At 41.0% G+C, this 24,225-nt stretch overlaps 1 protein-coding gene across 1 annotated transcript in view; it reads left to right on the top strand.

The window, feature by feature from the left end:
* The window catches only part of MYO1E (myosin IE), a 211,111-nt gene that overhangs the window by 121,887 nt on the left and 64,999 nt on the right, over positions 1-24,225 (top strand). The window contains exons 5-10 of the mRNA XM_070469219.1: positions 2,537-2,624; positions 6,714-6,803; positions 10,923-11,054; positions 14,082-14,216; positions 16,119-16,251; positions 21,606-21,802. Coding sequence (XP_070325320.1) covers positions 2,537-2,624; positions 6,714-6,803; positions 10,923-11,054; positions 14,082-14,216; positions 16,119-16,251; positions 21,606-21,802 — 775 coding nt within the window. The remainder of the gene's footprint in view (positions 1-2,536; positions 2,625-6,713; positions 6,804-10,922; positions 11,055-14,081; positions 14,217-16,118; positions 16,252-21,605; positions 21,803-24,225) is intronic.

Here is a 24,225-nt window from a genome sequence, read left to right on the forward strand (position 1 = left end):
AAAGCAGATAATTTCAGGTATGCCATATAATCTGTCTGATAACTTCACATTCCTTTAATGTGGGTTTTTAGTCCAGGGAAAGAAAGTTTTTCTCTCAAAGGGACAACATAATTACCGTTATATATATATTGTAAGCTTCAAGTAATTATGTAACATTCCATTCTTATACCATATTCTGAGCAAAGTACTGGCCTCTGATCAATAAAACTTCTTTTTATGGGTCTGTAAATTGAAACCAAGAAATGAAAATTCCGATCAGTGTTCAGCCAGACTAATTATTTTAAATCTTCTGAAAAATATCACAGTTACTGAGAATGTAGATGTTCTATTATTGTACTCGGCCTACTTATTTTAATATATGAAATGAGTCACTTTCATTATTCTTCCTTTTTTTTCCCCTTTCAACAAAAGACACATAATATTTTATGTCTGATCACAGTATTAGCCAGAGAAAGAGTAGGGGCATCACTGTATGAAAGTGTATAGTAATTCTAATAGGATTTTTTTTTTCTTTCCTCTTTCACATACACACAGCTTTCTCTAAGGAATTCTGAATATGAAAGTTGTTTACTTGTGACATAGAAATAATCTAAAGAAATAATAATCTAAAGAAATTAATCCTGTTGATTATCATTGTGATGTGTAATCTCACTTTTTCTGGAAATGCTGTTTTTAAAAATATGAAATATATGGTTAATTGCTTCTTCCAAAACTTTAAACATTAAATCACATCAAAAGAAACAAGAGTCACCCAAATACCAGCTGTCCAACAAGTCAGAACTATTTTTTGCCTTGTTCCATTGTGGTTCTTGTTCATATATTATTTTTGCATTATTTTTGCATAGTTGTAAACTTGTCATAGGTACAGTGTCTTCTGCTTATGTAGTTACTGCATTGCCTTTGTGTTGCCACATAGTTTTCTATTTATTTTATATGTCTGTGTAATATTATATGAGCTTCCCAGGTGGTGCTGGTGGTAAAGAACCACCTGCTGATGCAGGAGACATAAGAGATGTGGGTAGGCTAGTTGTACCATTGTACTCTTGGACTTTCCAGTATTCTTAAATGTTCATGTTATTTACACCATTATAAAATTGTTGTTTTTATTGGAGTTTCATTGTTGATAAAACCTATGCTTCAGATGAGTGAGAGTGCATGTTTTGACCTTGGGCCTAGGGTATAAATCCTCTGATCACATGGGCCATTTGAACAGATAGCTTCCTCATGGCACTGAAATATTTATTATACCTACTTGTGCCTGTGAGTAAGCATGGCTTCTGTAATCGGCGTGACACATCATCCCAGGCTCACTGGCTTTCTACTTGCCGCCATATCTTATGAAATATCAGTTTGGTTTCCGTATTCATGTGACCTGGAAGTCAGGAACTGAATATTAGGATGCTGAATGAGCTTGTTGACGGAGTTAGACCTTTAGAGGGCCTCACAGAGGACCGTTCTCTCATTCTTTCCCATAATCTCTCTAATTAAACATATATTAGTCCAAAGTAATTCAAACCCAAAAAGTGTCTTTTGAACTCACAGCACCCTCAATTTTTCATACTGAATTTCACCATTATTTTACACAATACAGGGTTTTTCCTCTAATTAATTCTATCATGGTAACACAAAGGCCACCTGTAGAGAGATGAGAAATCTGACTGACTTAAGCTTGTTTTGAATTGAAGTCGTCATCAATTCAAGGGGATTTTGAAGGAAGAAACGGGGTTTTGAAGATCTGACTCTATGGTGCTAACAAAAGGCTTTCCCCATGCAGTAAGGCCACCAAGAGGAAGCAGTCTTTGTTATGCAGGATGTGATTAATATTACCTCATCATTTAATTTTAGAACTTGAAAATAAAGTTGCTTGCATCAGTTCTCAGTTCATGGTGCATGGTTTGAAACCTGAGCATATCTACTTTTTTTTTAATTAAGAAGAAATACATGGTGACTAAAAGTTTAGAAAATAGTGAACTGAAAGAAGTCTCCCAGGGTATCTTTTCCTTTGCCAAACCTCTGCTAATCTTTTGTGGTTCTAGTTCTAGCCTTTTTTTTTTTTAATGTGATTTTTTTCTTTACAGTTTTTTACATTTAATTTGAATCTGATTTACTTTACATAACTACTTTGTGTGCTTCACCCACCCCTTCCCCCATGTTTACAGTCTTGCTGTCAGTTGTAATCTGTTTAGTCTGTCCTTCTGATGTTCTGTAATGTTCCTAATCATGTCTCCTATTATTGGGCATTTAGAATGCTGGACGGTCTCTCCCATCACAGTGGTGCTTATCAGGCCCCCGGCCCACACACTGTGTTAATAGTGATCATACAAGTCACAGGGGTAACCTGATCCTGCTGTGATTTAACTGTGATTAAATCACTGGTTGTGATTTAGTCTCAACCAGTTCTGTGATTTTTTTAACCGAGTTCCTTTCTACCAGTTTTCTTCTTCAGTTTTATTTGGGAGTGGGGAGTCTTTTCAGAGGAGCGGGAGCTGGTCATGAGCCACTTCATAGGTGAGTCTTTTTGTCTTTCTTTCTTTAGTGGTGAAAGTGGTGCTGGAAAGACAGTGGCTGCCAAATACATCATGAGTTACATCTCCAGGGTGTCTGGGGGAGGCCCCAAAGTCCAGGTGAGTTGGTACTGTGGCCTATTTTGAGACTCGGTGCTGGGCCAGAGGACAAGGCTCTGTTTGCTGTTTGAAAAAGAGTTTTTCTTCCACAGAGAAGATACTGGTTTTATAACCAAGAAACTTGAAATCTGCAGAGAAACAGCATATTATGAGATGGAGATGCCTAATATATAATTAATATTGTATACAGTCTAGGAGAAGGTCACAAGTCCAAAAGGAAAATAAACACAGGGCATAAAAGCCATCTCATAGAAAAGGAAATATAAATGACTCATAAAACATGTGGCTTCCTTTGTGGCTCACCTGGTAAAGAATCCGCCTGCAATGCAGGAGACCTGGGTTCAATCCCTGTGTTGGAAAGATCCCCTGGAGAAGGGAAGGGCTACCCACTCCAGTATTCTGGACTGGAGAATTCCATGGACTGTATAATCCATGGAGTTGCAAAGAGTCAGACACAACTAAGCGACTTTCATTCACTCAGAACATGAAAATATGCTCATGCCCATGATAGTAAGAGAAATGCAAATTAAAACTACATTGAAAAACTGTTTCTTAACTGTCAGAATAACAAAATTTTTCTAGTGTTTAAAACACTGTGTTGTTAAAAATATAGGGGCATTGGCCCTCTCACACATTACTAGTGGGAACATGAACTAGTACACTTCTGTGGAGGACATGTCGGCAAAGTTTTTCAAATTTATAAGCAAACACCCTTGACTCTTCGATTCTGCTTGGGAGAATTTATCCTTTAGGTGTCCTGAAATGTATGCAAAATGATACATGTATAAATTTCTTTGATGTGGCATTTTTTGATGATGGAGAAGACTGGAACAAATGTTCATCAGTTGGTAACTGGGGAAATAATTTGTGGTTCATAATAGACTAGAATATTATGCAACCATAAAAATGAAGCTTCATGTACTGATAAGGATTGATCTCTAAGATATATCATGAATTGCAAAAAGCAAAGCTCAGAATGGTGTATATAATGTGCTACCATTTGAAGAAAAAAGAGCATGTATTTATAAAACATTTGTTTAGATATGTATAACATAGCTCCAGAGGGATACACATGAAATCAATAGCAGTGATTTCTCCAGGAGGAAACTGGGAGACTAGTGGAGAGGCATTTCTCCATGTAGACCCTTGTGAACCTTTTATTTTTTATTTTATTGACAGGTAAGAGGTAGATTTATTTAGAAAGATATATACTCCATAGGCAGCATGCTGGCTATCTCAGAAAGTAAGAGTGGCTGTGAACCTTTGATTTTTGAATCATGTGAATACATCTCCAATTTTAAGAATTTACAAAAACTTTAAAATACAGAAAGGAAAGAAAGAAAGAAGGATTAGAGTATTAACAGAAAACATTAGGAGAAGGGGGGAAACCCAGAAGAATGAGGACGCAGGAGAAGGATAAAGAAAAGGATGGGCTTCCCTTGTAGCTCAGACGGCAAAGGATCTGCCTGCAGTGCAGGAGACCTGGGTTTGATCCCTGGATCGGGAAGATCCCCTGGAGAAGGGAATGGCAACCCACTCCAGTATTCTTGCCTAGTGAATTCCATGGACACACCATGGGGTCACAAAGAGTCGGACATGACAGATCAACTAACACACATAGTATGGCAGAGAAGGGGCAGATTCAAGAGGACAGTATGAAAAAGGGGTCGATTCTGCCTCATTTGTCTTTAGTTTTACTCATTGTGGTAGTGAAAGCAGCATAAGCAGGACTGGGGAAGCTTTCCCCCAGAGAGCAGCGGATGATGGTGATGAAGCCTAAGGTCAACAGAAACTGCCCAAACTCACAGCGCTCATCACTAGCACAGACCTCTGGGAACTTTTTTTTTTAATTAGAAATCATGATCCAGGTAGATTTCACCCTAAAGATTAATTTTTTAGTTGGAACCATTTAATACGATGTTATTGCCGTAGTCAGCTGTACACTTTAAAAAGACACATTGAAATTCTCTTCCTTATGGCTTTGTCCACTAAATCAATAGTGTTCCATTCTGTCCTGGGTGACCAGAATGCTTCAGGCAGAGGCCAGTATTCCTTACGTAGAGTAGAAAGGTCTTAGAGTGGCCTCCTTTACCGAATGAAAGGAAAATCCAGAGCAGCACCATCCAGTAGAAGGATGGTGGGTGTCACATGCATAATTATAAATTTTGAGTACTCACATAAAAAAAGTAAAAAGCATATGAAATTAACTTTTAAAATATATTTCAGTTAACCCACTATATCCCCAATACTGTTTCAGCCTATGATCACTAGTGAGTTAGTGAGATACTCTACGTTCTTTTGCATCCTACATCTTTGGACTCCAGTGTGTGTTCTGCACTTACAGCGCATCCCAGTTGGGACTGGCCATGCTGCATGGGCTCAGCAGCTTCCATGCTGGACAGTGAGTGCGACTTTGGGACTTAAATTGATGTGGTCCATATGCTTTTCTCCATTTGTGTGAACATACCCTGTCTCTAGAAGATGGACATGGAGCCAGAAATCCAGGATATTCTTTTCTGTGTGGGCAGCTCTTTTAATTTGCTCTTTCTTTTTTTCCCCCTGTATGCTTACCACATGCCACGAAATTCTGTTGGCCATCTTGAGAGTGGATGGATGGATAGATGGATGAATAGATAGATGGATACGTGCAAAAGGTTTTCAGTTTAAAAGTCAGTAATTAAGAGGGAAAGAGACAAAGAAGAGCTTTTCTTTTTTTTCTGTCCCTACAAGGAAGTGGAATATTGATAAGTGGTGTAGGGATGTTTGGCCAGCAAACAACAAATACAAAAGATTTACAAAGATCCACAAAGTCAAAATTATATTACAAACAAAAGCAAATTTCATATAAATCCATGAGTTTTTAAAGGAAAATAGGCTGCTTAGAAATATCTTTCTAAACTCTGAAATGGATTCCATAGAGGAGTCACCCGTAATTTGCTCTCTGTGCCCATTGTTAATGACATGTGCCCAGTGGATGGAATTCCAGTTCTTGTTGCTCTTCAGAATATTCAGGGGGTGCCAGAGAAGCACTTTGGCTGTTGCAGAGTCAATTAGTGGTTAGTGCCTTCATCTCGTCCGATTTGCTATGGACGACGACCTAGTGGCCCGACTGCAGACATTTAATGTTGATTTTTCTCTTCCTGTTTTCCTATGAGGACAATGATACAGAACTCTTGGCTTGAAATTAGTCAGTAGCTAAAGAGCACAAGCCAAAGACTTGTTATTTCTGGAACATGTTTAACCATAGCATGTGAATAATTAGAAGTACAAGGAATGACTCACTGGTTCAAAACCTTCTCCAACATCAACTCGTATCTGTTGAGCTGTCTTGCCCATGGGGTGTTTTGTACTTTTCAGTCTGACACTGAATTGGGGTATAAGAATTCTTCCCCTCCAATAGGCCAGGAATTGTTCCACCCAATGCAGTGTTGATCCTTGTTGCTCAAATGGAGCTCTATACGGACAAAACCAGGAACACCAGGGCTAGAAACGTGGACTCTTGGGCCCCACCTCCGACCTACTGAGTCAGTATTTGCATTTTAACATGATTTCTAGGTGATTCAGGCATGTGAAAATTTGGGAAGCACAGGTCTGTGTGTCTGTAATGTTGTTAAGGGAGGAGAAACTATTTAATTTCCCTCAATGTAACTCTCATTTGCAGTGAAGAGGGGGATGCAATAGGTGGGGACAGAAGTTGAGTAGAACAGGAGTAGTGATGGTTAAGAATCTTGTCAGAAAACAAGAAGATACCCCTTCTTCTTATGTTCCCCGATATACCAGGGAGCACAGGATACAGCTACACCATCCAATCTGGAAACCCAGTCTGGGAACATTCATAGATCCTGATTTGTGTTGGTACCCTGGCTACAGGGAATCCTGCATCAAGCCAGGGGAGCTGGAAGACATGACCACACCAACAGGGCCAGGTCTGTTGAGAGGAAAGAGTAAATCCTCCAGAAATCCCAGGGACTTGGATTTGAGTCCTCTCACCCTCACTGCATTCAGAAACCAGGTCCTTGGGCAAGTCTGGTCTTTCACTGCCGGGTAGGTGTTCGTGTCTTCCTAACTTTGGTCTTTCTGCTATAACAGCACGTCAAGGACATCATCCTGCAGTCCAACCCGCTGCTGGAGGCCTTTGGGAATGCCAAGACGGTCCGGAACAACAACTCCAGCCGATTTGTGAGTTTCTTTCCTGTGATAGAGAGTGCCACCTGATTGATGTTGTTGACATTCCTGATTTAAGTTCTGTGTCCCCAAGGAAATAGGGGTTTTTCACACATTATCAGGAGGCTGCCTTTTTGAGCTTGCTTTTTACTTTTCTCTAGTGGTGAACTGTCAGACTTCAATTCACCCTTTGACTCAAGTTCTTTTTGAGCCTTAGGGATATAAATAAGATCATTTTTGAAACCAGTTCTCAACTCAAGTTGCCTTCGTAAGGAAAGTGGAAGTGTCAGCTTTGGTCTTGAAGAAGTTTCTTTGCTTTGGGCACTGGAGAAAAGGCCTTCTTTCCCAACTGAAGAACCCAGGAGACTAGATCCCAGGTCTTGTCACCTTGTCTTGCTTTGTAGATCTGTGGACCCTGGAGTGGACACTTTGATCTGGCACCTTGGAGAGAAACTTCTTCCTGTCTGTCGGCCAGAGGGAGCTGACTGCTTACCGTACCCCTCTTGGCTTTTTGTGTGTGTGTTTGGCATGTTCTTATAATGGCATGCCAGAGTGACTGACCTTAGCCTACACGTTGCTCCTAACTGGCCTGCTTACCGAAAGTAATGAAAACATCAGCCGAATGCCTTGAATGCCTAGTTAGACGTTTTTCTGTCTGAGCGTCTCCCGAGGGGGTGAACTGGAAGGCTGGCAAGGATGAATATGAATATATTCCCTTTGACAAAAAGCCACGTTTACAGAGAAATGAATGTTTGCTCAGTAGCTTTGATTTATGTAGATTTTGTATCTTATCTCAACCATAGATTATGTCTGGCAGTAAAGCACTTAGGATACCATCTGTGATGTGGATTCTGTTCCATTTTAAAATAAATAAGTGAGAATTTTGGAGAAAAGCGATTTCTTTTTTATCCTTCTGTTTTAGAAGGAAGCTTCTATTTCCAAGAGAATTCTTACTAAGTTTTCATGGAGTAATTGTTAAGCTCCCTGGTGAGTTTTATCTGTCAGAATTGCCCTTACTTTCCTCACTGTTTAATACTATTTGAACTATTTACTCATTTGTTCTCAAATTTTTCTGCTCAATGCCAGGGCTATGTTATCTTGAAGTTTCTAGGTAATGAAATAAGAAAGAAGATGTGAATGAATTTTTCACTGGATCTTTTCTTCCCTGATTGTCGATCTCAATCTGCCTTATAAAAATGGGTTTGAGCAAATTTAACTCTCTAGCTACCCAACTTCCTTCTTTTGCCTTCCTTACTGAGCAGAAGAGTAACCAAATCAATATTTCCCTTGATATTTCCAGTGTAAATTATTCTTTTGCCTTTGGACAAGGAGGCTATAGCAGTCAGTTTTTGTAAAGAAAAGCAAAAATACCCAGAATTTATTATTTTTCTGATAACAGAATTTCATACAACCCTGATGGAATGGTGGGAAAAGCGTACAGAAAGGCAGTACACACACACACACACACACACACACACACACACACACAGATACACACATATGCACATGTATATACACACAGCAGAATCTGATGGGGCATCAAAAGATGTGCTCATTAGTAATGAGGGAAATGTAAATTAAAACCATATATCATTTTCAGTCTGTCAGATGATGACACATTAAGGAGGAAGACACTGTTAATTAAAGACTGACATCTTCTCCCAGGAGAGAAATTTGGCAGTTCTTATCAAAGTTTAAAATGCTCATTGTCTTTGACCCAACAATACTTTTAAGGTATAATATCCTTGTTCCCTATTAATAATAGTTTATTTTAAAAGATATCCATAATATATTATTAATTTTTTTCAAAAAGCTTATAGGACAATATCTATAATATGGCCCCATTTTTATTTTAAAATGCACATTTATATAAAGCATAATTAAGGTATCTGCAAATCAATGTTTGAATATACTATTATAGTGATTAGCAGGAGGAGGTAGAAGCGCTTCAGGTTGGGATTATGGGTAATTTTACTTCAAATGGACTTGCAGTGGAAGTCATAAAAATTCATCTATTTCCACTTACAAATCTTTTCAAGTTTCAAGAACTGTATTATGAAATATTTCAAACACTATTTTAAAATAAAACAGTGAACACTGAGGTACCCAGTACCTAATTTAAGAAGTAAAATATTACCAAGACCTGAAGTTTCTTTTCACTTACAAATTAAAATATCTTATCCTCTCTTTATATAGTTTCCTCCTTCCCTCAGGCTGCTTACAATAAGACCAAACTTTTTGATCTCTCATTAGGGATTTTTGCCTTTTAAATTACAATTTTGAGTTGTGTATAAGCATTCCCGTTACATTAGAGCAGTGATTCTCAAACTTGGCCACATATAAAAAACACCCAGGTGGACTTCCCTGGTGGCCCAGTGGTTAAGGATCCACCTACCAGTGCAGGGGACACAGGTTTGATCCTAGATCTGGGACGATCTCACCTGCCACAGAGCAACTGAGCCCATGTACCACAGCTACTGAACCTGTGCTCTAGATCCCAGGAGCCGCAACTACTCGAGTCCACAGCCTGTGCTCCCCAGCAGGAGAAGCACTGCGATGTGAAGCCCTTGCATCGCAACAGGAGAGTAGCCCATGCGGCAGTGACGATCCAGCAGAGTCAAAAACACAGACCGGCCAGGCCTCTTAGAGCTGCTCATGTCTGGGTGCCAGTTCCTAGCAACTGATTGGCTTGTCTGGAATGGCATCAGGCAGCATTTCTTAAAGGCTCCCAGGATCTTTCTCGTGGGCAGCCAAGGTCGTGAACCACTTCCAGAAGGACTTGAGAGTTTGCCGTTTACCAAATCTGCCCTTCGTGGCTTTGACATCCTGTATTGTTTAATTTCTCTCCCTAGATTGATAGGGAATGGTGGTGGGGTGGTGGGGTCAGACACAAATGGACACTGAATTATTCCCTGCAGAACATGCCCAATGGGAAAGATGGAGAGGATGGCCACGGAAGGAAGCATGAAGGGTCTTGCTGAGCAGACTTTGTCGTGAACCACTGTGGTTCGGGATAGCAGTCGTTTGTGGTTCTCCATGTCTGCTGCTTCGGGATGTTTGTCTTCGGGTTTATTTTTGGGAGAGGGAGAGGCATGAGTCAGCAGATTAAGACAAATAGACAATTAGACTGTGGCTTTCTTTTGTAGCCTTTTTGATACCCAGAATCGACCTTAACTTAGCAGGAACATAGCAGGTAGTAGGTGCTATCCACAGGAGGAAAAACACGCAGTGTGTTTTTCTTCTCCTTAGTGAGTTAATGGTTCTGGTCAGAGACTTGTGGCTTGGCAGGCTTCATCCCTGAGATGGTGGAGTTCATCAGCATACACATTTAAAAAATATTAAATGCGAATGCAGTTAGGCTGGGCATGCTCTCCAGTCTGACCCTAGGTCACACCACTCCCTAAAGCCCAAATTCTCATCTTTTTCTTCATTTAAATTTATACTCCTGGACCCTTCTGAGGACTGAAGAGACGCTAAATTGTAGTTTTAAAAAAGTTATTTACTTAACAAATCTGGACACCTTTTCAGCTATAGTCCAGGGTTTTATTCTCTTTTGTTCCCTATTAGCAGTCATTTAAAAGGAAATGTTAACAAGAACAACAGTGACAAAAATCGCCACACCCACAGCTAGCTGGAAAGAACTTATAAAAGTATTTTTATTTCATGTTAGCATATTAGATGCTCCTGGGATAAAAAGAAATTGCTTTTGCTCAAAGCCATGAAAATAAGTCTCTCAGAAGGAAAATTTGATTCCTTTGAAAGAGGCTGGCAGAGTTCACTCTTGTTAGATCAAGAAGACCATGTGATTTTTTTTGTCTTATTCTTTACAGCTTCTGGTTTAGCAGACAAGCACCTACTAAGGGAAAAGGGGAAGGAATATAGTGAGTGTGTCCATATTTAGTCACGTTAGAATGATAGAATTCGCTCTTTCAATACAGAATTGTATGATTGGACAAAGGCACAGGTTATTGTCTGATAGGAAACAGTGAGGAAGTCTAGACCAGAACTGGGAATAATTCAGAACATGTCTTTCATTAATGAATTTCCTTGAATTATATGCTGTGTCCCAAGCCTGCTTGGAACATCATGTTTTTGTTCACCGACCACTAAAGGAAGTCCCTAATTTTCTTGCAGGGAAAATACTTTGAAATCCAGTTCAGCCCAGGTGGGGAACCAGATGGTGGAAAGATCTCCAACTTCCTTCTGGAAAAATCTAGGGTGGTGATGAGGAACCCTGGCGAGCGGAGTTTTCACATATTTTACCAGGTTTTCCTTTATATTATTTCTTTCCTACTTCTCTATTCCTTCTCCACATTTAAAATGTTCTTCTCTTGGTCCTCACGTCCTCAGGGTGAAATAGTCTAGTCTGGCCAACCCTTGAGTCTTTATTAACGCAGGATGTGCAAGTCAGTGTGCAAAGAACTGTGAGAATGCCCTTACCTGCAGGCAGGATAAGGTCTAGCTGGGTGAGAAGACAAAAATTTCCCTAAAGTAAAACAATAAAGTGTTGATACACTTCGGAACAAAAGTAGGGATGTTTGATTCTTGGCTAAGCAGGAGATCACAAGGGGAGATATAGCTGGGACAATAAGGAGAGCTTTTAAGGGGGCACAAGATGGTGTGGAGGAGAGGTTGACTCAGGTTGAGTCAGATGGTCTGAACAAAGCACGAAGGGAGGGATGGGAAGGTGGGGAGATGGGAGAGGTGGAGGGGAAGGGATCGGTAAGCTAATGAATGAGCCAGGCTCCAGCCGGATTGCGAGGGCAGAGGTCTCCAAAAGGTGAACTATGGGAAGAAAGACTTGAGGTATTTCTTGCCAGGTCAAAAAGTTTTGGCTTAGACTCTCAGAAGCCATGGAGAGTTTGGGGTTAGAGCAGTCGGCCAGATGTTTTTAAATTATGTTCCAGGCTTCAGCAATCATTTGTTTCAACTGTTTTTTTTTTTTAATGTTTTTTAATGATTATTGATTTTTATTGGAATATAATTGCTTTGAATGTTTTTTAAGTATTTGAAAGTGTAATGATACCATAAACAATTTTTTTAATGTATAAATTTTTGTATTAGTGCTTCATATACCGGGGACCTACATTATATTTTCTTTGAAGAATCAGCTGCAACTGTTAGGTGTTGTTTTGTTTTGTTTTTTAATTTTTTGTTAGAGTTTGATGATTATTGAATTTGAAGGAAGTTAAGCTATGTTGATTGCTCCCATTTCAGTCTTTTCAATTACATAGACATGTTAGGTGATGGCAAACAATTCTTCTGGTTAGAATCTATTGGCTTAAAATACCCATAAATGACCAAAAGCTTCTGTCAATTCAGTACTGCTTCTAATTGTATTAATCAAAGCACCATGTACAGGTCTTTGAAAAGTAGTTTCATGTATCACATACACTATATTATTTATTGAGCACTGGACAGAAGTTCATCATTATTTCCCAGACGCTGTACTATAAATGCCAGCCCTACCCCCCTTCAGAATCCTCTTCCCACAAGTTGGAAAACCCCAGCCTGGGACTGGGGGAGTGATGAGTTCAGGGTAAGACAGAGTTTAAGATTCTGATATAAAAGTGATAGTAGAAGCTGTGAAATAGGTGAGACTCCTATACGAGTGAATGTGGAGAGAAAAATCATGCTCATTTAGGACTTGGGGACCTGGAGACCACCTGTGGGATAAGGGAGGCATTGAGGAGCCAGGAAAGTAGTCAGAGATCCTGCAGTGTCACCGAAGCCAGGGGAAGCTTTCGGGGTACAGGGCAAGATCACATATTCAGAGCTTGGGGGAGAAGGATGAGGCAAGGGCCTGGGGACTCAGCAAGGACTGGTAGCTTCAGCCTCTGGAAAGCAGCAGAATAGTGAGGGGGAGGAAGAAACCAGATGAGGAAGGAGAGGAAGGAGACTATGTATCTTGAAGGAGTTCAGAGTCAAGGAAAAGCTTCTAAAGAAGTCAAAGAAGCATGTGATTGTAGATTGGAGAGAAAGAAAGGGATGCTTGAACATTCAGGTGAAGGGAGTGCATGGTCTGGGGGGGAGAACACTGAGACAGATGGGAGAAGTTCTTCCCTAGACAAAACCAAAACCAAGAGGAAAAGAAAGAGAGTGGCACAAAGATTTTAAGGAGATGGGGAAAAACCAAGGGAACCTGATGTAATAGGATGACTGAGAACTTCTCCATAATGGAGAGGAGGTTCCCTGTTTTAAGGATGTGAAGCTGGGATGCCATGAGGAACTAAACCAAGAAGAAGACGTGTGGATGGGGTGGGGGCCAGTGGTGACTGGCGCTGGCTTGCATGCACTGTGTGTATTTCTTCCTTCCGTGACACCTCAGTTTGAAATCAGTCATGGTAGGAATATTTACACCACCAAAGTTAGCAACTGCTGCAAATTCATTCCCCACCCGCACCTCAAGAATGGATTGCTGAAGACTTCCCTGGTGGTCCAGTGGTAGAGCATGCCCGTGCCAGCACGGGGAACACAGGTTTGGTCCCTGGTCCAGGAGGATTCCCCATGCTGTGAGCCCGTGCTCTGCAACAAGAGTAATCACCACAGTGGGAAGCCCAGGCGCCACAACTAGATAGTAGGTCTGCACTTGCTGCAGCTAGAGAAACCCACATAGCATAGCCAGAGAAAGAGAGAGAGAAAATGGATTGTTGGACATTTTCTCGCACACCTATAGGGCCCTTGCTCAGAACTAAGATAGATACCAGAGACAGAACAGAAAGCCAAGGCACAGGACAGCAGTGTGGGGGACCTGAGGCTGCACTTGAATATGCACCGTGCTGCGAGAAGCATTGAGAGTCCAGCTGCCCTTTAAAAAGCCTTGTATACTGACTCACATTGTTGTACAATAAAAGCTAACACAAGGTTGTAAAACAAATATACTCCGATTAAGAAAATAAAAAATAAGAGTTGAACTCCACCAAAAATAAAAAAAGAGCCATGTGCAAGTTGAGCAGAAACAAAGTAGTTATAATCTAGCTTGCTCTCCACTGTTCCAAGGGATCTCACCAGTGTAACTGCGCAATTCTGTGTGTCAGATAAGGGAAAATTCTCAGTCCTTGCAGGTCTAATCAGAGTTAAGAACTAGAATTTGCAGAGATGATTTAGGGCTACTACACAGAGAGCAGATATTCTGAAGCCCCTTCGTATTTTTGAGACCAGGAGCATCCCTCCATTTAGGAAGCAGGGGTAGAAGGTCTGATCTCCTGGACTCCGGGGGTGGTGGGCGGTAGTGTGGTACCTTTGCCTGATCCACAGGCTCCACCACACACTTGCCACTTTCTCTTGCTCCAGCTTATCGAGGGCGCCTCCCCAGAGCAGAAGCATGGCCTGGGCATCACCACCATGGACTACTATTACTACCTGAGCCTCTCGGGGTCTTACAAGGTGGATGGCATTGATGACAAGAAGGAGTTTCAGGAAACTCTGGTAAGTGCTGGTGCAGGCTGGGCACGATCTGACGTCTAGACCAGGTGTTGTCTGTGGCAGAAAGGGCAGGGGGCATGAACAGAGCAAAGAGCAACCTGGAACATCACCCCTCTCTGCTGGAAGCGCTCCATTTCTTAAAACACGTGTAAACACCCTTAAATAGCCATCAGCCCAGTTGCCAGAGGACTACTTAATGATTAAACATGGGTAATAAAAAAGTTCGTCATTACCCCTCTCTCGGTGTTCTGATTCACATAAAAACTATTTTCAGTAATGCGTTTACCATACCTGTTTGCTGAAAGCTTACACAGTTGTTGACCTGTTTCCTTACAAAGACAAACCAAAAATTATGATCTTAATCAGGTTTAGAGGGACTTCCCTTGTGGTCCAGTGGCTAAAACTCCAGGCTCCCAATGCAGGGAGCCCAGGTTCAATTCCTGGTCAGGGAACTACATCCTACATGCCACAACTAAGACCCAATGCAGCCAAATAAATAAAAAAAAAAAAAATCAGGTTTAGGAATCTTAGAACATCTTTGATCTCATCTCCACCTCAGTATTTATAGGTCAGAGGGCAAGCCCAACTCCATTCTTCTCACATTGTGTATACATTTTGGTACACACTGTGAATTCAGGTAGATTATTGAGGGTTCACATCCTTGGGGAAACAATTTACTAACTCAGTCAATCTAGAACTTTCTAGGATTTCCCTGGTGGTCCAGTGGTTAAGACTCCATGCTTCCACTGCAGGGGGCACATGTTTAAAACCTGGTCAGGGAATGAAGAGCCCACATGCCATGTGGTGCTGCCAAAAGAAATTTTAAAAATAAAAAATAGAACGTTCTAGAGGTGGACTATTCACCCATTTAGCCTCAAGGAACTGCATCACCGCTGTCCTTTAAGTCAGGTACCAGCCTGGCTCATCCCTCAGCCTGGATCCAAAACCACGTGGGAAAACTGAATGGGCAATTGGAGGTACAGTTTCAGGTGGCAGGGGGGCTGACATTTGTGCTTGAAAGGGGCAGACTGTGTCCCAGGTGTCAGGAAAGGAGGTGGCATCAAGGGGCCATGTGGCCTCAGAGGAGGTGGGAGAAAACGTGCAGACAGGCCTGTAGCAGTCTTAGAAAAGAGCCCCCTTAAGATACGGGTATCTAAGGCCTTTCATCTACTTTTATTTGAATTTAGTGGATCTCAGAAACAAAGCTTTTCTAATGATGCTTTTATTTGGTTTTCCTGGAAGTTTTCAAGATTCTTTTGCAAGTACAATTTATTCTCAGCCCTCCCAATGAAGAGAAAAATCTGTGAGTTTGGAGTGGTTGGAAAGCAGCACTGGTGCCCTTAGAGGGAGAGGGTGGCAACAAGGAAAAATTAAGAGACAAGAACAGACTTGTTGACTGGGCAGCTGCCTCTGCATCTGAATATCTTTCCTCCAGAGCCTTCTCACATGTATTTCTAGACGATTACATGTTCACATTGGGCAGGTTATTTATTGGGCTCCCCTGGTGGCTCAGTGATAAAGAATCTGCCTGCAATGCAGAAGATGTGGGTTCAATCCCTGGGTCGGGAAGATCCCTGGAGAAGGAAATGGCAATCCACTCTAGTATTCCTGCCTAGAGCATCCCAGGGACTGAGGAGCCTGGTGGGTTACAGTCCATGGAGTCGCAGAAGAGTTGGGCCTGACTGAGTGACCAAACCACAAAAAACAAATTTCAAGACTGAACTGCCTTTCCAGCACCGTGTTGAGACTTGAACGTGTGAGAGGGCATTGGTCAGTGAAACTGTCTTATGGTGACTTCTAAGGCCTGTGTAAACTGCACAACCCCATCCAAGCTTTGGTTTCTTTCTGATATGCTTCCATAGCGGGTGACCGACTTGTCTGGGTCGTTTCTCTCCCCTCTTCCAGCATGCCATGAACGTGATTGGGATCTTTGCGGAGGAGCAGGCACTGGTGCTACAGATAGTGGCGGGGATTCTCCACCTGGGAAACATCAGCTTCAAGGAAGTTGGCAATTATGCGGCCGTGGAGAGTGAAGAGTGTGAGTGATTTGGGCACACGGTTGCCAAATGAGGGGATACAGTGTTTAGTTGCGATCAGAATAACTCACCACTTTCCTATGCTTTGGGTTTTGGGGAAGAGAGGCTGAGAAGGCTGGCATGTCTTGCTGTGGCAGAACTGAAAGGCCTCGTGAGAGTCTGTGCCTCTTCTGTGCACCCAACCTAGGGACCACTGATGAAGTTATTCTGGTTTATCTTTAACCTTGGGGAAACCTGGCAGAATTTTACATGTAGGTTTAAAAATAAAGTGATACTTTAATGAGAATTAAAATTGTCTCCTACTAAAAATCTTTTCTGTAACTGATCTTTAGGGTTAATATTCACCTGAAGTTTCTCTCAGGATGTAAGTAAATATGGATAGCTCACAGGTTTGTAAGTTGCCCCGTGGGTTGGATTAGATTTGGTTTCTGAAAACAAGGCGGGGAAGAATGGACACTGTTGTGTTGATCTTGCTGATGATGTCTTTAATGGCCCCTCTGCAGCAGTCAGGAGACCTAAACGATTGCTTTTACCCTTTGAGAAGGAATCAGGTGCGCCCTGCTGAGGCGCACTCCTGGGTCTGTGTATACCACTGTGCTGCAGCCGCTGTGGCGTGTGACTTTAGCCTCTTTGTCATCGGTCAGCTTTCCAGGCTGCTCTCAGAACCCACACATCCTTTAACCACCCAGGAAGACGTTTCTTCCTTTCTCAGCATTCTTCCAAGATGATAAATTTAGATGCCCAGTAATAAATAGTATCCTACTCATTGCTGACAGTGCAGTGAGGCTCTTTCCATTCCAAATAAGGTTCTTTTTTTATATTTTTGTTCTCTTTGGTGATAAAAGAGGGAAGTTCTGCTAACTTTAGATGTCTGTCTGATAAGGAGAAACATGAATTATGTTTACCAGGGGAGGGAGTGGGGTGGAAAACAATAAATGCACAGGGCATCCATTAAGTCTAGAAGCACAACCCAGTAATAATAACTATGTTTTCATACTTTATGTGCTTTATCCTTCACATTTAACAAATGCATGTATGTGTCCAGGAGGGTCATGAACACTTGCCTTTCAACACTGACCTTTCCGATTTCTTGACAGTTTCTATAGACATACACTGGCATTCTCTTGCTTTCTTACAATCCTTTACTGACCCTTTAGGCTGGAGGAAAAGGTCATGGCTTTGACACAGCAAGTATTTTCCTGGATGCTTGAGCCAAGAAGCCTCCTCAGCCAACTGGATAAAATCCAAGATTGGCAACTGCCATGAGATCCCCTGATTGAAAGTGGTGTGGGGCTATCGCCATCAGAGAAGGCTATGCTTGAAGCCAAAGAGCTTTAACAGAGAAATAGGCCCTTCTCCCAGTCGTATTGTTTTCTTCCAGTTGGTAATACCTAAACATGGTTCAGGGTAGTACATGATCACAGTTCTCACATCTACCCATTTGCTAGTCAGAATCTGCCTGCAATGCAGGAGACCTGGCTTCAATCCCTGGGTTGGGAAGATGCCCTGGAGAAGGGAAAGGCTACCCACTCCAGTATTCTGGCCTGGAGAATTCCATAGACTGTATAGTCTATGGGGTTGAAAAGAGTCAAACACGACTGAGCGACTTTGACTTTCACTTTCACTATTCGCCTCTGTAGTAGGAACCACTGTTTCCAATCTGTTGTATTCCTTTCAGGGGAATATTGTGCTCCTAAGAAACTACTCATATCTCTTCTTTTTTTACCTACTATTCTACGTTAGTGGGAGTTTATAACATGCTCTACAGTTGATTTTTCATTCCACATTGTATCTTGGAGATTATTCTATAGCAGCTCATTAAGAAGCTTCACTTAAAGTATATATATATATTTTTTTTTGTTTGTTTTATAATTGATTTACAATGTGTTAGTTTCAAGTGTACAGCAGAGTGAATCAGTCATGCCTATACACATGTCCACTCTTTTTAGATTCTTTTCCTATATAGGTCATTACAGCGTAGACTTCCCTATGCTACACAGTAGGTTCTGATTGGTTCCTTTCTCTGTGTAGTAGTGTGTATATGTCCATCCCAATCTCCCAGGTTATCTCTCCCCCTCTCTTATTCCCTGGTGACCAAAGGTTGTCCTCTGTATCTATAACTCTGTTTCTAATTTTGTAATGTGTACCCTTTTTTTGAGATTCCATATATAAGCAATATCATATATTTGTCTTTCTCTGGCTGACTTATTTCATGCAGTATGACAATCTCCAGGTCCATCCACATTGCTGAAAATGAGGAAATCCCATCCTTCTCAAAGCTGCATTGGCATTCCACTGCCTGACTGTACTTTAGTTTATTGAACCCATCATCTGTTGGTGGACATAAAGATGGTTTCCTGTTACTCTTCCAGTTACTTAAAATGAATAAGCTGGTTTGTGTTATCTTTCTCATATTTGACTTTAATATATGGAATACTGTTATAGAGGGAAGGCTTAGCCAATGTTTTTATAAAGGAAGAAAGCAGACTTTTCTTAGCTATTGTAGAAAAAAATCGTTAAGACTTTGATTGCAACTGGTCTTCTAAAGCAGAATATTAAATGCAAATTAGCTTAAGAACTTTGTTGAAGGAAATAAAAATACTACTTAAGTAACCACGGGCATAAAGTAACAGTGCCCCTTCTTTGCCTTGTTATCAGTGGGTTAGAAAGCACAGACCCTCAACACCCAAGATTGACAAACCACATTTACTTTGCCATTTCTTTTAAATTTGTAACAGGGAGTTTTGTTTTGCTACATCTTTTTGGTTTCTCTATATTCCCTATACTTAAATGGAAAAATTCAATCCAACTTTGCTTTACACTTGAATGCAGTAGTAGAAATCTATCTCATTATCAAAATGTGCTAAAACATTCTTTTCTAGCAGGTTCTTTTATGCCCTGCATAATTCTGTTTAACTCTACCAGAGTTATGTCAGCATTTTTAAAATTAATCAGTGCTTTCTCCTTGCTCTCTCTTTCCCAACCCATTCCCCCAGCCTCTGAACTTCCAAATTGCCACTCCTATCCAGCCATTCTTGCATACACCTTCATAGAAATTCATAGCCGGAGCAAAGTCAATATGAGCAGCCCTACAGTTTCAGCACCAGGGAAGCCATAGAAGAAGATACTATACTTGAAAAACATGGCAAGCATATTTTGGAAAAACAAGTACTAGATTTCCTCTCTAGACTTCTTAGCTGTGTCCCTAAGCTTGTGACTTTGATTCTTAACCAAAACTCCCTGCCTTGTTTTTCGAGTGCCTGGGGTCCTTCACTTTTGCCCTCTTCTACTTAAGAAATATGAGGCCTGGAAGGATATTGTTTTCTTGTCAGTCTTGTCTGTTTCATCTCAAGGACCCTAGGACTTATGCCATATTGTTTTATTTCTTTAGCTGTGGCTATAATGGTAATGCCATAAACATTTCTACCAACCATTTTAACTGTGTCCCTAGTTTAGCATGGTTGGGGGCTTGGGAGAAGCCCATGTTTCATCTACGTGTTATCTGCCTGGTGAGAGTGATAATAACCAACACTGTAGTTTCTCCTTCATGAAGGCCTCCTCACTAACTGTCTTTTGATTCTCATGCAAAGCTGCACATGTGATTTACAGGCATCTTATGTCCTTGTTCTGTGCAAGGTAATTTTCATTTTGGCAGAATACACATCCAGATTCCTAAACATATGTGTGGTGAAACTAAACTTAAAGGAAATTGGCCATTGGCAAATTAGCGTGTTTAATTTTGTTCACATGCCCTTTGAAAAATGAAGCCCTCTCCCCATCAGAGCATTTCTGTGCAGCAGTCACATAGATGATAAATACCTTGTTCTAGCATTGTACTTTTTCAAAATGCTTTCACTGACTTAATCTCCTTGGAAGGTATATACTGAGAAATGTCAGCCTGTTACATTCCAATACCATCTGTGAAACTCAAACAGATTAATCTTTATTGGGAGCTTTATGATTTTTGAGCATTATCATAATGTCTTTAATAAAAATCCCTTTATCAGAGAATTTTGGCAAAACTTTATGCAGAAAAAGAGAATTCATATCCAAGTCCAGAATTTTGATTTGTGTTCACAAAAATCTTTCCTTAGTACTGGAAAAAATCTGAGCATTCTTTCACGTCCAGAAATCTCATGCTTGTCATTTATTCATATTATAGTATTTCGACCAAAAAGTCAAGAAAACCTGTTTGTATCTTTGGGCCCCCTCTTGGTGAGTTTCTTGGCTTGAGACAATTTGCTGAGCTGTGAGAACCTCACCTTTTCTATCTGAAGGCCGCAAGCTATGCCAACTGCATGTGCTTAGTATGGGATGTTTTTTCTGTGGTGTGACTACTACAGTCCCCTCCATTGCTTATACTCTGCCCCAGGGAAATCTGGTAACATGTGTCTCTAGAAGCCATCCAGGCCCCCTTTGACTCCAGACCAAATATCCCCTACCATTCAATTCCACCGTCAATATTCATCCTAATCTTTTAATCACCTACCTTGACCTTCATCTCCAGCCAGTCCTCACCTCAGCCGTGTCTCCCCTACCCAGGGTCCTTGCCTTTGCACGTCCCATTCCCCTGTCTCCCTCTTCTTTCTTCCTCTGCATTTGTGCAAACCCTGTTCAGCCTTTTAGCCCCTCCCCTTCCCCCCACCAAATCCCACATCTTCCTTGACCACCCCAGCAAACAGTAATATCTCTCTGTCCTAAGTTCCTCCAGGGACTTTATTGCCTGTCCATGTCACATACTCAGCTTTCTGTAGGCTTCTTTATTTGGTTAACTATCTTTGCCCCATCTAAATTGTCTTCAAGATTTCTTAAGTATTTTATATCCTGTCTTCTGTCTTTAGTAACCCAACACATGGTAAGTACTCAATAATTATGTGATTTGTTATCATTATAAGTTTGATGAAATCAGGTGCTTCAAGCTGGGAATGATGATTCTATGAAAACACTGTACCAAAAAGGAAGAAAAACAGTATTTCGAGCCAAAAAAATGTTTCTTCATTTAGTTCCTTCCAGGCTGTCTTGCTGCAGACTTGGAAAGATGTCCATTTTAGGCATTTGGCTGTGATCTCAGTAGGGGGGATTGATTTGCCACCCTTCTTGGATCACTGATTTGTATTATTGAAAGTCTCGGTCGTCATAGGAATTGACTCATGTAATAGAAAAGTTGGGAAAATTTTAAGTGGATGGATGTGTGTGAGATCTCTGATAAGCAGTCTTCATTATAGTGAAAGATCTTGGAGGCTAATAATGATGGTTGGTATCTTGCATGTGTGCACACACATGTCTTCATGTATTTGTGAGAGGAATTGTTAAAAAAATCTGAAAGACAGTCATGTTTTTGTTTTGTTTTGTGTAGTTTTGGCTTTTCCTGCCTATCTCCTGGGGATCAACCAGGACCGGTTGAAAGAAAAGCTAACAAGCCGACAGATGGACAGCAAGTGGGGAGGCAAGTCAGAGTCTATCCACGTGACCCTCAACGTAGAGCAAGCCTGTTACACCAGGGACGCACTTGCCAAGGCCCTGCATTCCCGGGTCTTTGATTTCTTGGTAGATGTAAGTAAACACAGATTGACATTGTTGGGGCTTCATATTCTAATGTCATGTAAAGAGGAAAACATCTCAGAGCTTTGTTTTCACGTTTTGGCTCATTCCTTATGTGATCATCACTTTACTCCTCCATGTTTTATCCTCACACTGGAACCATTTTTTACTTTTCCACTTTTACTTCTAGTATTGTCCAGCAAAAAAATATGGTAACAGTTTCTTGTGGACAAAATATTTAGTGAAGCCAGAACTACAGACCAGAAAAAGGGGAGGCCCACTGTCGTAAATCTTTCAGCTTAAAGGTTTAGAATTTTGTATTTGTCATCTATTGTTATGTTACAAATTAACCCAAAACTTAGTGGCTTAAAATAGTAAGCATTTATTTTTTCACAGTTTCTGCGGGTCAGCTATTTGGAGGTGACTTAGTTTGGTGGCTCTGACTCAGGGATGAGAGGGCAAAAAGATGCTGATTAGAACTACAGGGCTTGACGAGGGTTGGAGAATATGGTTCCAAGATGGCGTCTTCATATGGCTATTGGCAGAATGCCTCAGTTCCTTGCTACATGGGCATCTTTTTTGGAGCTGCTTTTGAATATCCTCACAACATGGGAGTTGATTTCCCCTAGAATGAGTAAGAGAAAGAGCAAGGAAGAAGCTGCAAAGATTTTGATGTCCTAATCTTGGACTCAAATATTGCCACTCTGTCAGCTTCTGTTCATTAGAAACAAGTCACTAAGGACAGCCCACAGTTAAGAGCAGAGGATTTAATTTCCAATTTTTGGGGGAGAGGAGTGTCAAAGACTTTTCGGACATATTTTTTAAACTACCACAGACTTTTAAAATTATGGTGTACCATACAGATATCATATCTAAATATGCATATACATACATATTTATATATGTATATAACTTATAGATTCTGAAAAGTAGTCTCTCAGCACTGTCGCTGACAGTGACAGTCTGTGTTAATCACTGTAGCTTGTAAATGGTTAGAATAATAATAGCAAGCACTTATATAGCACTACTACGTGCCAGTTACTGGTTTAAGTATTTTAGAAAAAAAATAATTCTTGTAACAACTCTGTGACATAGGCATTATTGTATTTATTAAACATATAAGCTAACTCTGAGGCACAGAGAGGTTTGGGAACTTCGCCAAGGTCACACCACTATTAAGTGATAAACCTAGGACTTAAACCCAGGTAATTTGGCAGAGCTCCAGCTATTTCACTCTACCTTTTATATATTTCAGCCAGAAAGAACCCCAGGGGAACCCCAGTCAACGGACAACAGGCTGGCCATTAGGTCCAGAAAGTCTGTGTTTCACTCCAGGCAACATCTGTAAGGCTTAAAGTATTGTTGGGTGTGTTTAGGGTTGAGTAGGTCAGAGCAGGGTAGGGTAAATATTCTGTGTACTTCTTATGGTTATATTAATGGGAAGATTGCTTAGAAAGGTCAGGGTTATACAAAACATTAGTCATGCTTTTAGCTTGTCCAGGCCCATCATTATACTGACAAGGGAATCTTAGCCCGAGAATTGGTGATTTCACCCACGGCCATTAGCAGGAGGGTTGTGCCGAACTGGGATTAGAACCTACATCTCTTGCCTCTGTTCAGTGAACCTTCCAGTGCTGGCCTTCCCACTTTATTTCCTTTCTGTCTTCCCTTGATTGTGTGGTGTAATGGGGCAGATGCCCTGTACAAGTGATACTAATTGGAGCTGACATTTATTAAGCCCTGACTCTGTGCCAGGCACTGGGCTAAGTGCTATACATCGTTACCTGTTGGCTGATAAAAGATGAATGTCATTTTCTTTGCCTGGAAAACAACTCTGGTACTTAAAAATTCCTCCAGTTATTCTCAACCCCCAGGAATTTTTCTCTTACATTCCTCCCTCCCCTGCAGGCCTGACTGACCCCCTTTAACCTACACCCGCCTCCTAACATTGTCTGTTTTATTGATTACACATCTCTTTTCACAGTGGTCAAGAACACAGATAGAATCATCATACTACTTAAATTGAATTCCAGACCCTTCCTCTTATCCAGTGTGGTTTTATACATTATGATGTTATCAGTGTCATTAAGAGGATTGTAGTGAGAACTAAATGAAACAACACTTGGGAAGCCCTTCCCAAAGCCTGGTGAATGTTGAATCCATCTAAAGTTGCTTTTCATTACCATCGCTTTAATACTAATTAATGGCATTACTGTCCACAGTTGCCTCTGAGAATAAAGACTGTCTTGTTGACATTTCCTGCCATATTATGTTAGATGATCATTAACTGACTACAGGGCATACCTTGTTTTATTATGCTTTGTAGATACTTGTTTTTTTTACAAACTGAAGGTTTGTGGCAACTCTGTTGAACAAACCTATCAGTGCCACTTTTCTGACATTTCTTCATTTCATGTCTCTGTCACATCTTGGTA

This window comes from Odocoileus virginianus, chromosome 6, assembly GCF_023699985.2.
Source record: "Odocoileus virginianus isolate 20LAN1187 ecotype Illinois chromosome 6, Ovbor_1.2, whole genome shotgun sequence".
Taxonomy (NCBI): Eukaryota; Metazoa; Chordata; class Mammalia; order Artiodactyla; family Cervidae; genus Odocoileus; species Odocoileus virginianus.